Source organism: Protopterus annectens, chromosome 3.part1 (assembly GCF_019279795.1).
Source record: "Protopterus annectens isolate FY-2018-M chromosome 3.part1, PAN1.0, whole genome shotgun sequence".
NCBI lineage: Eukaryota > Metazoa > Chordata > Ceratodontiformes > Protopteridae > Protopterus > Protopterus annectens.
In genome coordinates, this window is record NC_056732.1 from 126,561,587 (window position 1) to 126,580,612 (window position 19,026).

A 19,026-nucleotide genomic window follows, 5' to 3' on the forward strand; every position below is an offset into this window, starting at 1 on the left:
GAGGAAAGGTTGCTGTCAACCTGTGTCCCAAATCAGCAGTTACTGCATGCTTAGGCTGGTAGTGTTTAATGTGGTAATCTATAAGGACGCTGCCCTTGCTGAAGGAGATGATGCATTGTTGTTGCATTGAGTTTTAGCCATGACTTTGGCACCAGTTGTTTAATTCCCTCTTGTAGGATGTTGACACCGTTTGGGGACTTGATGACCGCACCCAGTTTGCCATCATCAGCAAACTTTGTTGACCATAGCCCTTTTGTTTTAGTCTGCACATCTGAGAAGTAAATCCCAAACAATAGGGGCCCCAGCACAGATACCTGTGGAGCAGCACTGGTTACGGTTCTGCTGGTGGAGGTATTCGCCTATTTTAACTGTGTGCATTCTATTGGTGAGCAGTTTGCAACCCACCTGATAATATACAGGTTGATCTCCAGTTTTTAATTTCTCCCAGTATTTTGGGTTTCTAATACCATGACTGGAAAGGACCCCATTCCCAAGTCAAAGTACAATTTAAGTTCATGAAATTAGTATTGTTTAAATCTTTGTCAGGCAGAAATGCTCTTTGCGGCACCAGCAATGTGCCCAGTAATGACGACTCCTGCAATTCGTATGGGGTAACATGTATTGGTAGCATATCTAAATACGATTGTAGATTCTTTTTTATAAGACCCATTGCTCCTGTTGCTATTGGAACTGTCTGTATGTCTTTCTTCCACATCGCTGTCATTTCTGCCTGCAAATCCTGATATTTTAAGACTTTGTGTTTCTTTGTACACAAGACACTGTAGTCACTGGGTGTGGCGATTTCAATGGTCAGTGCTACTTTTGTCTTCTTTTCATGGACCACTATATTTGGTTTTCTAGCATCTGTCTTTTGAACTGTTGGTAATGGGTGATCCCATGTGATGTAGACTTCATCATTTTCTGTGACGCTTTGTGTCTGTTTCCAGTGTTTTTCAGCCACTTAAGTACAATAATGTATGCACATTCCCCAGTGCAAAGGTCTTGCCTTTCAGTATACAGTCCTTCTGCCATTAATATGTCACAACCAGCAACAAGGTGTGCAACTGTTTCTAATTCTGTTTTACAAAACCTACATTTGTCTGTTTCTCCCAGATGTTCAGTGGACTTTGTATACCAACGTGTATATGTAGCCCACTATCTTGGGCCACCAATATTAACCTTTCATCTCTTGGTTTGAATTTGCCTCTCCTTAACTATTTCTGCATTCAATCCTGATTGATATGAAGTTCTTCCAGAAGTTTTCTATACTTGCAACTATATTTATGCATTTTCAACATTTCTTCCTTCTCATCTGGTCCTTCACCTTGTATTCTTTATTTTGTTTTTGACGCATTCTGTTGCTGCCTGATTTTTTATCTACTTCTGGTTTGATTTTCATTCCTGCTTAACACTGAGATTCATCTGCTATAAAAGCAAAGAGATCATTTTAGATTTATTCTCCTCATGTTTCAAAACTTTCGCTACCTTTGGATTCAGCTGGGTGAGTCTATCAATGATGCCTTAGTGGGGAATAGTGTCAAAGGCCTTGACCAGATCCAGGTAAGCTGTATGCATGGATTTGCCTTCATTCAGGGCTGTGGTCACCCTCTCAAAGTTCAAGAGGTAGGATCTTCCTTTAACACAGCCAAAACTGGGTTGGTTCAAGCATTTAGAGGTCTCCTGTATCTTTGGTAAGGTCCATGATTATTCTTTCTATAGCCTTGCAGATTAGGCTGGTCCGCTTATGGGTCTGTAGTTCCCAGGGTCTGTGGAGGTGCCTCCTTTATGTAACAGGATGACGGTTACTGTTATCCATTCAACAGGTGCAAAACCAATGCTTAAACTGTGGTTAAAGAGTACCCAGTGATGCAGCTAGTTCCTGTTTTAATTCATTTAGAACACAGCCTGGGATATTTATCAGCACCCACAGAGTGTCTTTGGCTTTGGAGAGGGTGTTTACAACCTCCTTGGAGATGCTAGGTGGAGGGCAGGTGGTAGGGATGCTTTGGGGGATATTTGGCTGGGACGGGGACTAGATGTTTTCACTGAACCTGTCAGCTAGCAGGTTGACTATTTCTGTGGGTTCAGTATATGTGGTGTCATTAATAAAATATGACAAAAAGACGAGAACTGAGGAACAGTACCCGAAAAATAAACCAAATATTTATTCTAATCTAGAAAAGCGCTTTTCGTTTGACAAAATTGCAAACTTCTTCAGACATTAAAAAATCTCGTATAACAAATGTTTAAATACAAGAACAATTAACCACACGTTTGACAGAGGCATTTAAAGGAAAATGTTCATTTAAAATATTTTCATGCACCACTCACTAACTAGTAAAAACCCTCATTGATACTAATCAACACTAAACTAATATTGCTATAGAAATAAAAATAACATTGTGTTGTTATAACTAAACAAAATATAATAAAATAAATATGGTATATAACAAACTAACTAAGCCTTAAAAATTTCATCTAGTAAGCTTTTAAGTTTTAAAATGCTACTAATTGAGCAACCTTCATTTAACCCTGGTGTGTTATAGGCATATAGCCTGATCTGCCAACTTAACTCTAGTTCTTCCAACTTTAACATATCTGGGCCGCCTCGAGGATTCTGAAGTACCTGGTCAATTACCATCAATTTAAAAGTATGATTAGGATACTGTAAGGTGTGTTTAGCCAAAGCACTCTCGAGTTTGTTTTCTAATGGCATAAATGTGCTCGTAGATACGATCACGAAGCCTCCTCTCTGTTTTGCCAATATAGAAGGCTAAACATGCCTGACACTGGGCCAAGTAAACTACCATTTTAGAATTACAGTTCACTCTCAACCTCAGTTTGTACTGTTGATCGTGAACCGTAAATCTGTTAGATATAGGTAACATACTGGCAATAATTACATGCCTGGCACTTATACATACCCACTGTTCTTGTACATTTAATTGGGCATTGTTCCATGTGCCACTCCTATAACACACCAGGGTTAAATGAAGGTTGCTCAATTAGTAGCATTTTAAAACTTAAAAAGTTTCACTAGATGAAATTTTTAAGGCTTAGTTATTTAGTTTGTTATATACCATATTTATTTTATTATATTTTGTTTAGTTATAACACAATGTTATTTTTATTTCTATAGCAATATTAGTTTAGTGTTGATTAGTATCAATGAGGGTTTTTACTAGTTAGTGAGTGGTGCTTGAAAATATTTTAAATGAACATTTTCCTTTAAATGCCTCTGTCAATTAAACGTGTGGTTAATTGTTCTTGTATTTAAACATTTGTTATACGAGATTTAATGTCTGAAGAAGTTTGCAATTTTGTCAAACGAAAAGCGCTTTACTAGATTAAAATAAATATTTGGTTTATTTTTCGGGTGCCGTTCCTCAGTTCTCATCTTTTTGTCATATTTTATAGTCTGCTGTTTTGCCTGTTTGGAACCTGGTGTCATTAATAAACAGTTTTGCTCAGATCTGGGTTTTTCCATTCAAGTTTCTGATGAAGGCTAGCGGAGGCCAAGGCTGGCCTTGGCGGAGGAGGCCAAGGCTGGCCTTGGCGGAGGAGACCAAGGCTGGCCTTGGCGGAGGAGACCAAGGCTGGCCTTGGCGGAGGAGGCTAATTTGGATTCATAGTTAGCTTTAGAGTTCCTTAAAAGGTGTCTTATTGAAGGCTTCCAATTCAGAGTTTCTTCCTGCTCTTAGACAGCAATTTTTCTCTCCTTGTATAACTTGATAATGGCGGATGTCCACCAAACAGGCTTGTTCTTTCTTGATGGTCTTGTTTTGATCCTGTCTGGTATTGCTAAATCAATACATTTGTATAGATGCTTATACGAGGCATTGGTGTAACTGTCGGTATAGGTGTCTATAAGTCTATGAAGCTACTAATGCCATCACATATCTATGTTGTAATTGGCTTGGGAGATGTTTTTTAGTCTAGTTGCTGATAATGGGTGTGTGGGGGGAGGGTCAGATGTTACATGTTAATGAGCACCAGATCCAGAATGTGTGGGCCCCTTGTGGGGGTGTCAACCAACTGGTCCAGGTTTTTGGAGTTGATGAAGTCTAATAACCTTTGGGCAGGTGTGTTAGTACACGATAATTTACCCAGTCTGTGGATGGGTAGTTGAAATCACCAAAGCCCAGAGTGTTTGATTGATTGATTGTATCTTGATCAATTCAAGTAGATCCGAGTATGCAGTGTGGTTATTCTGGTTCATGGAGGGTGTCCTTTAACTATGAATAACTTGGAGAGGGTTCTTCTCTACAGATGTTGGAGCTGGATTAGTTCAAGGGAATTGCCTTGTTTAACAAATCTAGAGGTGTATTTATCTTTGAATATTGGTACTCTACCTCCTTTAGTTCTCGCACTTTGTGGTCTGAATGTGTGGAAGGCATTATAATCTGGTATGGACTAGGTTCTTTTAGCAGCCTTAAACCAAGTTTCTGTGACTGCACAGATATCAGCTTCTTTTAAGCTGAGGGCTGCTTCCAATGAGTGCACTTTTAGGCTTAGACTTCTAGCATTTAGCAGCATAACCTTGCGGTTGCTTTTTGAAGATATTTTTACATCGGGAATTTTGTTGTGACAGTGCCTAAAAAAGGCAATATGGGGGAGGCAAGAGCTTTAGCTAGTAGCCAAAATCCTAGAGGTGACAGATGAAGACAGTTTCTGACAAAGCAGTATGGTATGTCTACCATGTTCTAGGTTCATATGTTCATAGATTAGTACTAACCTAACTGCCCTTGTGAGCCATTTTAATCCTAGCCAATTATCCCTTGTGAGACTCAAACCCTGCACGTCGTGTTGTAAGGCAAACACCTTAACCATTAGCCCACCCTTCCAACCCTGAAAAGTACTGGATCCCCTTAGAATGACACGAGAAACTAAGTCAATTGTTAGTCAGTCATTTTTTGTTTATATTATGGTATCATCCGGGTGAAGGTAGTATGCTGCTCAAGGCTAGGAACATACCTGCCTGAAGCATGCATTCAGAGAACTCAGTCATGTCTCTCTTCATATAATCCAGTAATGTACATCTCAAGTCATTCACACCAAATTGAACTATGATGGAGTCGTAGCTGTACTTTGAGCAAATTTGAATCTAGCCTATGCTATAAAATACACAAGTACTAGTATTAGAAAATACAAAGTGCAGAAAAAAGTCTCAAACAGCTAACAGTTGAAACAGTGAAACAGCAAAACAGTTAAAACGGCTAAAAACTGTTACAAATAGGTGGCAGTTCAATAATACACAGTTTAAAAGTGCAGTACAGTGAGTAAAAATACTTATTTTTCTATAGATTTCAAATGATGCCTTGGATTTTGTTTTGTAAAAATATTTCAAAAAAACGAAAATTTAGCATTGTACTGGTGAATATAAAAAAGATTGTTAGCAAGAAAGAAGATGGTAGTGGGTTTAGTTTTAGCTATTGGACACTATATCACAGATACCTAGATGATATAGTGATTTTTCTGGGACTGGAGGAATACAAAAGAATTCCATGAGTTTTTGAATACATCAAGTTTATCTACTAATTTTTTGAAGTTTACCTATATTTAAATGTTTTAAATTCGAAAAATTAATGAAGCTTTTACAAATATTGATTCTATGTATTTATTTATTTATTTATATTCAAATTTATAATTAATCCAATAATATTTATTAAGATATATAAAGTATAAATGGATGAATTAATTTTATAATTGGTATCATTTTTTTTTGCTAAAATAATTTGGTATGTTTATATTTAGCTTCACATTGCAAGACCATTAATTTTAATCATCAGTAGCACATCTGTTTTGAAGAGATTGTATTAATTTGCATACCATTTTGCTTGTTCTGATGTCCTTGGCCCTATAGAAACTTGTTTGTGACTATGAGAGCACACATGCTTGTCAGGATGAAAATTAATTTACATTGACAACATGCTGTCTCTCTTATTTAAATGTGTAAGAATGCTATGGTACAAGGAAGAAGCATTTTGATGGAAGTAACAGTATCTGTAATATTATATCACTCAAAATTTGCATTAATCCATAGCATTCAAATAAAGTGCACTATGATCCTTAAAGATGGATGAAAATAGGACTGTTTCTGAAAGTATAAGATGGATATCTACCGGGAGACACGAGGACGTTTTGAACAAAAATGGTAGTTGAAGACCGACTAGCATTCCTAGTGATGTAGTATGATAAAGTAATACAAAATTTCATTGCAAGTTTAAGGGATAAAGCCATGAAAACTCTGCTGGCAATCTGAGTTTGAGTAGTTGCTCATGTGCCTGTAGGAGTTGGCTGGGAAGGATGGGAATAAGTGGCTGTTGCTGGTGTGAAAATCCCAGAGGGTAAGGGATGCAGCAGTGGCTTATTACTAAGGTGACTGGTAGCAGGAGCAGTGTGCTTCCTTGTGAAGTTCATGCCAACTGAGCCCAACCTATTGTGATGCTTAGCAGCAGTAAAAACAAGAGGAATTCAGGGTACTGACCTACTTTTGTTCACAACCTCAGTTAGGAACTAATTTATGGCAAGTCCATAAGTGTTAACAAACACCTTCCAAACCTTAAGTTACTTGAGCAGCAGCCCTTTGAAAATTACTGGTACTGATGAAATGCCATACAGGAGTCTACGGAACCGGTACCACCTTATTATTTAGTGTACAGCATTTGAGGTTTACTTCCTCTGGCTTTATGTGCTAAGCACATTAGTTTGCATAGAGTACTAGCAAACCATAATGTTTGCTATTCTTGAGACTACTTTTTCAAGTAAGCAAAGGGTATTGCTTTCATTTAATGAGACACTACTCAGATCATTTGTATCTGTACAAAAATTAATTTTATATCTCTGGTATGTGGAGGTCCATCTGCATCTATAAAAATGATTGACTAAAGCTACAGGCATTTAGCTGTACATCTTTAACTTTCTCAGACATTTAATTCCTCCCTGTAAATTAGACCTTAACTGAGGCTAAGCCCCAGTGAGTGTCGATTTTGAAAGTAAGTCCTTTCATACTTAAGGAAAGGTATGCCTCTGGGAACCATAACTGGGCTAGAGCAGGCTGAATTTATATTTCACAGGAGCATGTGTGTTTAATTGAAAACTTCGACATGCATCCAATCACTGCTTGAGATCATGCACTAATGAAAAATTAAGATAGAAATGCAGCATAGTGAAATAAAAATGACACTGGTGCTTTCCAATCTACCTGTTAAAAATAAATAAATAAATGCAGGCCATCTGTTGTGGAGTGGATCCAATTATAGGTTGTCCAAACCTGGTAGTGTGGCTGGTTCTGCCTGGGACCAACAAGTAGAGAGAAAAGGAAAAACCTTTTTATTCAAAATAATCTACTGTTTTTTTCCTGTAGGTATTTTGCGCTAACCAGAGTAGAATGTACACATTCCCAAATAAAGTAATAAAATGGGAAGCCATCCTTATTTGAGTTTTAAATTGTCTGGTTTATTCAAGATAATGAGCGCTTTTGTCTATCAGACTTTGTGTGTTGTGGTTGCATTGAGAATTCCAGAGCTTTATGCTTAGGTGTATGTGCGTTCAGGAATAGTTCCCTTCCAAAGTTTCTTGTAGGGAGGATAGGGTTGGTAATTGAAGATTAGCTGTCCTAACCTTTTCAGAATGAAATCCTAAAGAGAGAGTATTTTCCTTTTCATATGAGGTGGGCCTTCACAGATGATCCCTTCTGTAGATCTGTCAGTTTTGTATTCTTTTTCTCCCATGGGTCCATATCATGGACTACAGATTGTGGTGTTCAAGGCTATGCTGCAGACTCAGATGGGTTTCTCATCCTGTCCCCTTCAGGACCAGACAGGAGTAGTGCCACCTTCCTGCTTTTGATCTTTCTGCCTTTTTTCATTGCCAACTGCTGTGAGGCAGTGTAGCTTTCTGCAGTACCAATGCTGACGTGGTTTGTGCCTAATCTGTCAGTGCTGCTGTCAATGCAGATGGCTTTGGTGTTAACTCTGACATTTAGCTTTATGCGGCGATTGCTGGGGTCCAGTCTTGGTACTAAAGGCCATTGTCAATGCCGAGCATAGTTTTCAGCTTTCTAGTCCATGATCCTGAAAGGGTTGATGTTGGAACCAGGTAGATGTTTGGTGTGAAGGTTCAGTGCCAGCTTTTCAGCACTGGGTACTGCAGTTTTGGCTGAGGTGATGTTTTTTATGGGCTTGATGTCAGTCTTTATGATAGATGCATCCTTCAGTGCCTGCTACTCTTATCTGCTTTGACTAGAGATCCTTCTCGAACATGTGCCTGAACCCCTTGCTAGTTCTTGATCCTAGGACAGAAAATGTGCAGGTTTCAGGTAGAAGCAGAGAAGGGCGTCTAATCAGACTCTTTCTCTACCGTTCCTTTCCTGCATAGGTGCTTGCTGAAGAAACACTGCAAGAAACTTGTGTGTGGGGGGTAAGTAAACACACTCTCCCTGGGCTCTTGAGGCAGATGGAATTGGAGAAGGAAGAAGGTGAGGCTGATTTCCCCAGTTTCACCACCTGAAAACTACCAAATTGTGGAGATCTTAAGGAGGATGTAGGCTAACTGAGACTGGCCAGTTTACTAGTCTTGTCTTCTGATAATGTTCTATAGGAAATGTTCAGGTCTCTTCCCCTTGCCTTCTTGGGTGGTCCTTTCTTTGGATGTGATGGTGGCTCTTGCTGCACAAGAAGCATGGAAGAAATTAGACTTTGTGGCAGCCATGTTTAGAAAGTTGAACAGGATACTTTGGACCACTAAATACTAGAGGTTCTGGGTGGAAGATCCCATGGTAGTTTCTGTAGTCACTGCAGCAGCTTTATAGTAGGCTCTAACACCACACAGCCCTGTGAACCCCCCACCCCAGTCCATCACGAGCTGTAGTCTATTGTATTAAGCTGGCCTACCTGCCAGGCACGCTTGCTGAGATTCGAGTATACAGTTCTGAAATTCAGTTGTTGGAGAAGGTGTTGTGTATACATCTAAAATGAAGCTTTCTGTTCAGACTTCCATGCTGTCTGCCATGAGTAACATAACCAGGAGCCTTGCTCAAAGTGGAGTGAATAGTGCAGCAAAAGGCAGGAGAGTTGATGTATGCTTGTCACAGTGACTTTCACTTTACCAACTCTGTGGGAATTTCCAAGTGAATTTATTTAATGCACAGTCAATAGCCTCGACTTATTTGGCCCATTAAGGATAGTGAGAAGGAAGGGGATCCCTTGCAGTGGCTGTTTGTCATGTGTATCACTTCCCATCAAACCTTTTCATGGATGCAAAAGTGTCTATATCTCATGTGATTCAAACATGGCTAACAATAAAACCTGCAGCCAGAAAAGAATTTATGTAGATGGCAGTTGTGGTTTTAGTGGTTGTCATTTACTGATTTCAAGAATCCCTATCTTAATCAGGGATTCTGCAGTGACCAGTTTGGGGGACAGCAGCAAGCTTTCTGATTTTTGCCTGATTGCTGCTCTCTAGAGTAGTTTCACATACTAATAGTAGTGCAAATTACTCTGCAAAGTATATTTTGTGTAGAATAAAGCAGTTAAGAAACGTGTGTTTTTTTGCCTTGGCTGGTATAGTCCGCACAGTGTAGAAAGACATGATTTGAACATTTGAGACTTGAGCTTAAAGTATATAAAATATTTAAATGTGAAACAGTAGCGCTCTGTTAACACTATAAGCATTTGCTGCAGCATGTCAGTTGGTCACCAAGTTCTAAATGGACTCCCCTACCCCATTTTTACCTTGTGCATTTGTGGCCAGATTATTGTTGCACTTCTGGAGAGACACTGGGTTGTACTTTTAACTAGTTATTTTTATCGTTCATGCTTCAAGCTGTCCGCGTATTTCACCTGGTTCATTCTTCATTCTATTGTTTTGTGCCCACTAGTAGGGACCAGAGGGATAGAGAAAATGAGGGCTGGTTATCAGAGAGAGCATCTTTTAAGTTGGTAGTTTTCCTCCTTACATTAACCCCCCCCCCCAAAAAAAAATACCATGACTGTGCCATCAGAATAGCTTGCAGTGCTGTTTGACAGGTGCTTGTTGCTCCCATGTGTACCATTTCCCAACAACACAAAGTAGTGCATGGTAAGTCAGGCATCTGCCTGTAGCTTGTCTCCTGTTGTGTCATACTGCCACCCACACTATTGTAGATTCCAGTGTCACTTTGAGTCCAAACTTTGTCAATCCCACAATCAGAGTACCGTTTTTGTCCAATCATTTCCTCCTTCCTGGTTAACTGATCCAGTGCCTGTTACAAGTAAAACTCTTGTCTTTGAAGCAAAAAGAAGTTAAGACTTCCCTTACCTACAAGATTACTTAGAATTTTTATGCATTACAGTTAATAGAGCTAATCATTTTTGCACAAACCGTTCTGGTTGGGGACATTACAATATTTCTGCATTGAGTCAATGTCCTCTTGCTCTTTTATAAATGCATGCTTTAGTTCAGACATTTTTGCAATCATCTCTGTAAAATTAGTAGATGAGCAGGTCATTTGGACAGAAAGAGAGCAAACCCTGTTGGAGTTTAGGATGGTTCATTAGGGTTCATTGTGGGCCTGAAGGGTATTAGAGGAATAATCCTTAAGTTACCCACTGCAAAAGGCTGCCTCAGATCAGCTGATGCAGTGAAAACATGCCAATGCATGCAAACTCACTTAATACATGCATCCTGATACTTGATAACTTAAGTGCTGCAGTACATTTTCCCCACTGTCTGACAAGTGTTTCTGGAGCATTTTTAATAAAATCTTTCATAGACTATTCAGGAAATGGGCACTTAATTTTTCATTATATTTTGATGTCTGAGGAAGATAGATGGAACGGGTTTCTGTCCATATACTTTACTCGACATGACCTGCACATGTGGCAGAGTCCCTTAAAGTGTACGGTACATTCCTACGCTAGCGCTTTGACATCAAAATGTGAGCATGGAATTTTATAAAAGATTTAATTTGAAAATGGGCCAGCTGTACTTAGACTAGTGGTGAATATGCATTCCGGCACTGGAGGTGCCACGTACCATGGGGGAAAAGACGACTAAAAAGAGAGGCTATATAGTTTGATATTCTAAGCATAAATCATCTCCAAAAATCATCTGATATGGTGAATGCTTGAATTATTTTTATCGTTTGAAGATGTTTACCCTTTTCCTAACATTAATGGTATTTTACTAAAACTGTAACTGTTGCATACATTTTGTCTGTATACCTGCAGTGGAGTATGATGTACTGTCACTGGGGATGTTAAGTTGTCAAACTCACCTTCATTCTTGCTGGATGGTTCGGAGCCGATCCTCGGCTCCGACTCGGCACTTGCTAAGCTCAAGAGCTAATTTTACCAGCTCGAGGCAACCCTATATCCCATGATGCAAGGCGTGACTACCCAGATCTCGTTTGCTGCTTCGCGAAGAGGTCTTCTTTTACCAGCTCAGGTAGTGTTTTTGTGATTTAACTTTCTACAGTTAAAAATCTTCCCTTTTTTTCAAGCCTTTTTGTCTAAGTATTAGAGTTAGTCTTTCTATAGCCTATCTCCTTAACCCTATACTCCCTCAACCTAATAGGTTTAGTTATTTTCCCCTTCAGGCCTTAAGCCTCCCTTTCCTTAATTCCTGTCAGGGTGTTTGAGTGTTGTACTTAGTCCCCCCCCCCTTCTTCTTAAGTTAATTGTGTGGGTGAACTTTGTGTGTGTGTGTTTGTGCACTGGACATAATTATGTCAAAAGAATCGAAGGTCTCAGGCTTCAAGAAGTGTGACTCGTGCTGTCAGAAGATGTCTCTGACAGATGGTCACACTTCTTGCGTGTACTGCCTGGGACCTCTACATCTGCAGGACTCCTGTGCCATTTGTCATTCTTTTAGCCACAGAGTCCTGCAGGAATGTAGGAATAAATTAATCCTACGAGGCTTATTGAAGCCGGAGAGCTCCCCAACCAAGACCGGGTCGGGGAAGCCCTCTAAGCCACCTAAGCCCCAGGCTTTCAGTTCGAAGCCTTCGGCTGTGGCTCCGAATCCTTGGTCTAGCTCGGCTCCGGCCGGAGCCGATCTTTCTCTTAGAGGTGGTGGTATCGGTGCCGGCCGGCTCCGATACACCTGCATCGAAGTCGATGTCTGCTCCGGCTGGAGCCGACATTTCCATGTCCCAGACTGGAACCGATAAGTTATCAGCTCCGACTGGAACCGAAGGGTCTGCGGCTCCGATTGCTCCGACTAGGAAGAGATCTCTGTCTCCTTTCCTGGAGTCGATTCGCTCGGCTCCGGGATCTCTGCGTTCGGAGCGGAGCCATCGGAGCCGATCTTCTAGGTCTTCCAGGCTCTCTGACCACGACTTGGAGAGAGTGGTAAGCAGATTGCTGAAATCACAGGCACTGGCCCAGATGCTACATAGCCTGTCTCAGCAGACGACCGCTATCACTCATCCCCCTGAATTTCCTCCTTCGACTCTTCTCCAGAGTTCGGTGCCGGAGCTTCTCGAAACCTTGACTGTTGGTGCGTCGGAGCCGATGCCACCCCTTTCGGCTCCTTCGTCTTCAACTCCGATTTCCTCCATGATACCTTCCATGGAGGGATCCGGTCGTCGTGACTCCCGCGTCGGCTCCGAGGGGGCGAGTGGCATCGGACCCTTGTCTGGCCCCGTTCTCTCTCTCGGAGCTTCGGTGTTGGTGAGTTCGGCACCGACATCGGCCTCGGAGCCTTCTCTTTTGGCGGGGCCAGGAGTTCCTGTTTCTTTGGAGCGGGAGCTCTCTGGCCTCCCTGGAAAAGGAGCCTTTGAGGTGTGATGAGTGTTCTAGCCCCTCAGCTGAGTCAACAGTCGGTTCCATTAGCTCCCCCCTCCTCGGTGCCTGCTGATATCTCTTCCCACTCTCTTGCTCCCGGACCCAGAGATCCATCGCCCCAGGTTTCCCCACTGGGAAGAACTTCCTCTTCCGAGGTTTCTCCTGATCCTTCGGGGGAACCCCAGCGTGAAGGGCGTGCAAGAGGAAGCACATAGACTCCCCTGAGTCTACAACATCTGATACTGACTTAGATGAGTCTGAGGGATCCCCAAAGTCCCCCTCTGAGGATGTCTCCTTTTCAGACATCTTGGAACTCCTTAAACAGAGGGGGAACTGGCCTTCCATTAACTCCTCCGAGGATGAGTCAGTATACCTGGAGGCTTTTGGATCTCGACCTTCCACCTCCTGGGTGTCTCCGCCTTTCGACCCTCTCATGGAAGTGGTGGCTCAAAGGGCGTGGGCGGCCCCGGATTCTGTGGAACCAGTCCCTAGGAGGCCATCGAAATTTATCACGGCCCCGGTAGACAAGCAGTTTCTCACCAAGGGTGTTCCTGTTGATGCCATGGTGGTGGCAGCTGCCACCAAGAAGGAACTTGCCGATCCTTCTGTACCTGTCCATCCTCCTAACAAGGAGTCTAGGACCATGGATAGGTATGATAAGCGGATTTTTTCCTCAGCGAACTTCACTATGCGCTCGCTGAATTATCTCTCTCACTTTACCCGGCTTCAGAGAGATATTCTCAAGGAACTAGGTGAGGTAGTATAGAATCCATCAGCTGCCGGGGCTCAAGAAAAAATTACCTCGCAGCTGGGAATCCTAAATTCTTTAAACTCCTCCATGCGGCTCATTTCTTATGCGGCCGATGGAGCGAGTAGAGCCGCAGGCACAGGAGTGGCCCTTAGGCGTCAGTCCTGGATGCGGCTTTGCAACTTCGCAGATCCCTTTAAGGCGTCCTTCACAAATACTCCCTTCGACGGTTCGGCTTTGTTTGGACCTCAGGTGAAGGAAACCTTGACCAGATGCAAGCAGGACGGCAAGACTCTTTCTGCCGTAGGAGTCCTTATCTCCACCCCTTCAAGACCTTATCCTAAAGGTCAGAAGGGAGGGAAGATGTGGTTCCGTAAATCTCAGGGAGTCACGCCAGACGCACGTGGTCAGTTTACCCTCAGAGGCAGAGGGGGTAATAACAATAGACGCCGCCCTAGGGGCAGAGGGGTCCGCAGAATCAGGGTAGCAGAGAGCCTCTCCCTGACGAACCCTTCCAGCATCCCTGAGGTGTTGCCCGACTGTCCACCCTTGGAGGCAGTCTGGGGAAGATTGTCGCTGTACCCAACAGCCTGGCTTTCCCTTTCTCAAGACATTTGGGTACAGTTGATCATATCCGAGGGTTACAAGATTCCCTTCGAAAACTATCCTGTTCCTCAGAAGGTATCCCTCCCAGACGTTGCACCGGTCTCAAAGCTGGAGGTATCAAAACTTCTAGCAAAAAGAGTCATCCAGCCAGTTCCAGCAGACCAAATAGGATCCGGGATCTACTCAAGATTCTTTTTGGTCCCCCAAAAAATGGGAGATTGGAGACTAATTCTAGACCTCAGCAGACTAAACAAGTTTGTCAAGAAGGCAAGATTCCGGATGGTCACGCTTCAGTCCATTTTACCCTTTTTGGGCAAAGACAACTGGATGTGCTCTGTAGACCTTCAGGATGCGTACTATCACATATAAATTCACAGGCGCTCCAGAAGGTTTCTCCGCTTTCGGCTGGGGACCAGTCATTTTCAATTCAGAGCCCTGCCCTTTGGTCTCACTACAGCCCCCAGAGTGTTCACCAAATGCATGGCAGCGGTCACGGCTCACCGGAGACGTCAAGGATTCCAGGTGTTTCCGTATCTAGACGACTGGCTCCTCACGGCCACCACCAGGCATCAACTTCTCCAGGCCATGGACTGCACTCTTCATATGTGCAGCCAGTTAGGAATTTCCATAAACTTCGAAAAGTCCTCCTTGTTACCTTGCCAGTCTATTACCTTTATAGACGCAGAACTAGACACTGTTGGGATGTCAACAAGACTCGCAGATCAAAGACTTCTGGACATCCAAAAATATGTTCAGATCATCCTACTCAGCAAAAAGATCAGGGCCAGGTTTGTCCTGAAGGTGCTAGGACTTATGGCGGCTGCCATCGTACTTCTTCCTTTGGCTTGCTTCCATATGCAGCTACTGCAATGGATGTTATTCACCCAGTGGTCCTTCCAGCAGCTTCCCATGCGCCACAAGATCATCGTGACACAATCTTGCAAGAGTCACCTGACCTGGTGGATTTCTTCCCCTCAAGTCCTCCAGGGCAGACCGTTTGTTCCCCCGGTTGCCACAGTCACATCGGATGCCTCCCTGATCGGGTGGGGGGGGGCATTATCAGGGCAGGATGGTCCATGGCACTTGGCAACCTTTCGAATACCATCTGCACACAAATGTCCTAGAGATGAGAGCAGTGCTTTTAACGTTGCAAGCCCTCAACGACTTTCTTCCTTTAGGAACTATTGCAGTTCAGACGGACAACATGTCCGTAGTATGGTACATCAACAAACAGGGCGGGACCAAGTCCTATCCACTGTGTCGAGAAGCTCTCAGACTTTGGCAGTGGGCAATCTCCTCTCATCGGTTTCTGATAGCAACGCACATCCCCGGGAAATCCAACTTCATTGCGGACAGATTGAGCAGAGCTATTCTCATGCCTCACGAGTGGTGTCTCAAACAATCCAGTTGTGGAGGAGATTTTTCAGAAGTGGGGCTTCCCTTGCTGCGACCTTTTTGCTACACCCCAAAACAGCAAATGCCCAGACTTCTTCTCCCTCTTTCCACTCCCAGTCCAACCCCCCAGAGACGCTCTAACCCAGGTTTGGCCCCGGGGACTTCTTTATGCTTTTCCTCCATTCCCCTTGATACCTCAAGTCATTCAGAAAGCTACCGTTTTGAGAGCCAAGTTGATTCTCATTGCCCCTTACTGGCCTCGACAAATTTGGTTCCCGTTCCTTCATCGCCATCTATTGGTACAGCCTTGGCGTATGGACCCAGTTCCAGATCTTTTGACCCACCAGTCGGGTCATCTGCACCAGGCCATTCGCTTTCTCAACCTCACCGCTTGGTTGCTCCACTTCCTTCATTAGCCAGGCTTCCTATGATTTCTAATCCTGTACGGGATATCATAGTAGCTTCTCTAAAGTCCTCTACCAGAAAGATTTATGCTAGTAAGTGGCAGCGTTTTTACTTCTGGGCAAAGTCCAGGGATATAGACCCCTTTACTGCCCCAGTTCAGTCAGTTTTGGACTTTTTAGCTGAGATTTTTCAGTCAGGTTCTTCTTCGACAGTCAAAGTCCAGCTGGCAGCAATCTCAAATTTTCATGTTGGCTTAGTGGACCAGAACATAATGTCTCACAAGCTTTGTAAAGCCTTTCTCAGGAGTATCTTTCTACTGAAGCCCCCAGTTAAAGATCCTCCTCCGCAATGGGACCTGAATTTAGTGCTGACATCCCTAATTCTTCCCCCCTTCGAACTGGCTGCTACATGCTCTTTAAAATTTCTCTCTTGGAAGACAATTTTTCTGGTGGCTATTACTTCAGCTAGGAGAGTGTCTGAACTTCATGCTCTCTGTGTTCGACCTCCCTACTTGGTTTTCCACAAGGATAGAGTATCTCTAAGAACAAATCCATCCTTTTTGCCCAAGGTGGCTTCCCAGACGAATCTTAACCAGTCTATTGATCTTCCAGTATTTTTCCCGAATGATTCGGACAGAGCAGAACAGAAACTGCATTATTTGGATGTTCATCGCCAGCTCAGATACTACTTGGATAGAACTAAACAATTCAGAAAATCTGATCAGCTTTTTCTTTCTTATGCAGAAAACAGAAAAGGTCTCCAAGGTGACCTTATCGAAATGGCTCTCTTCACTATTTCCCATGTTTATCTCCTTAGGGGCAAAGAATAGCCCTCTAAACCTAAGGCACATTCTACTAGAGGCCTAGCCACATCTACAGCCTTTCAGGCTAGGCTACCTATTGACACCATTTGTGCAGCAGCCACTTGGGCCACGCCTCATACCTTTGTCTCACATTACAAATTGGACTTGGCCTCCAGAGACAGAGCTAGGTTTGGTTCCACAGTTCTCAAGAGTCTGTTCCATTGAGCCACCCAGGATAGAGGTGCTAGGGACGCGGTCCCATCCAGCAAGAATGAAGGCGAGTTTGACAACTTAACATTAAGAAGTTATGTACCTACCATAACATTCCATGTTAGTTGTCTTCTCTCGCCTTCTTTCTTGCGTCCCTCCTTTCCCCCTAGCCTGGACAGACCTTGAAGTTGTACTCTTCTCTAGGGACGAGTTTATTCTTCCTATGGACTCCAGTTGTGAGTGGTCACTAGTTTTACTAGTTCCCCTGTGTTGTGTTTACACATTTGGTTACTTTCTTCTGTTGGAAGAAGATAATGGGCATATTTCTATAGCTACCAAACGAGATCTGGGTAGTCACGCCTTGCATTATGGGATATAGGGTTGCCTCGAGCTGGTAAAATTAGCTCTCGAGCTTAGCAAGTGCTGAGTCGGAGCCGAGGATCGGCTCCGAACCATCCAGCAAGAAAGAAGGCGAGAGAAGACAACTAACATGGAACGTTATGGTAGGTACATAACTTCTTATTTTGTTTCATGTTTAATATGAATGGGGTTATATGTGTAGGGTGCAGATCTGCTGAATACAACTGCTACGTCAATGGGAAAGCATCAGTTGTTAAACTTAAGCATGTGCAAATTAGAAAGAAGTTGGCAATGACATTGTGCTGCAGTAGGGACAGTGACTAGTACAGATTTTGATTTCTGCTTTGAGGTTGTATTTTCCACTCCAGCTTATTAAAGCTACACATTTGAGATTCTACAAGTAGCATGTCCTACAGTAATGATCCTCAGCGTGTGGTCGTTTTCATTCGTCTTTTAAAACGCTTCTTTTTTTATTTTGTAGTAAGGACCTTCCTGTGCCAGAGCCAGCTCCTTTGCTGGAGAATGAAAGAGATGTTCCCTTGTGTCATGGTATGTATATGCATAATTTAATACAACAGTTTGTTTTGGGGAAGTTTATAATGTCATTTAGTGCTCAGTAACCTAGATTTAAGGGTCTTTATTTTAGTCACTGAAGTATGTATTTAGTTTGTATTTCACGTGTTTATTTTTTCAGGGTGTCTAGAATAGCCTAATTCATTTATTTCTATTTTGTTTGTAGGTAATTTCAGCTGGACAAGTCCCCAATTCATTAGAGGTTTCAGGACAAGAGTTCCAAAATTAATAATTTAATAGTTTAATTTAAATTAGAGTACAGAGAACAGTGATTGAATTCTGTATTTTTATAGCTACATTATGTAATCTTTTAATTCATACATGTATATTAATATATTTAACTAGTATCATTTAGGGTGATTTTTGAAGTGTGGATTTTAGTACACGTTTAACTGAATCAACATAGTTGCTCTGTTTTTTGAGCTTACAAGTGTAGAATGAGCACATTATTTTATGACTATATGAAGGGTATTTGTATAAGGATATATATATATATATATATATATATATATATATATATATATATATATGTATAGAGTTGACCAGTTACTGCACGGCCAAGTGTTTTTGATTGTTGGTGATGGAGGTTTTTGACAGTTTATGCATCTTTTTCCCCCTAATCAAATGAGATATAAACTTGGATTTGAGAAAGAGCTTGTAGTAAGTGAGCAGTCTGTGCAAAATAGTTGGAACTATTTGTAGTATTTCATAAAAGTACTGAAAATGCAAGTGATGTTCTGACTTTCATAATGTTCACTCTTATTTTAGTGTAGCATTCCTTCTTTGGTACTTTTTATCCAAACAAGCATGCCAATTTTTTTTTCATGGGGGCAGATATGGAATACAAAAAAGTGTTTTATATTGTTTTTCTGGGTTCTCAGAAAGCAGATAAAGACCACAAACTCAAGAATGTGCCTCTTAACACCACAGTTAACCTATGCTTCTCTGTCAAAAGGGATACCACCAGTCGTTTGAACTTTTGAGATAGAAAAGCATTGCAGTTCTGAATTTGCATTCAAAAATTCAAGGTGCAGTTCTTCTATTATATTTACACCTAGCAGCCCAATTTAAGTTCCATTTACTGTTTTAATATCCAAGTATTCTGCCCATAAAATTTCACTAGAAAACGTAACACCGAATCACAGCAGAACCCTGTACCG

At 42.1% G+C, this 19,026-nt stretch overlaps 1 protein-coding gene across 1 annotated transcript in view; it reads left to right on the top strand.

Annotated features, from left to right (window-relative positions):
• Positions 1–18,001, top strand: part of LOC122797640 — a 178,337-nt gene extending 160,336 nt beyond the window's left edge. The window contains exons 3-4 of the mRNA XM_044066185.1: positions 17,775–17,842; positions 17,988–18,001. Of these exons, the coding sequence (XP_043922120.1) occupies positions 17,775–17,842; positions 17,988–18,001 (82 nt within the window). The remainder of the gene's footprint in view (positions 1–17,774; positions 17,843–17,987) is intronic.
• The last annotated feature ends 1,025 nt before the right edge of the window (positions 18,002–19,026 follow it).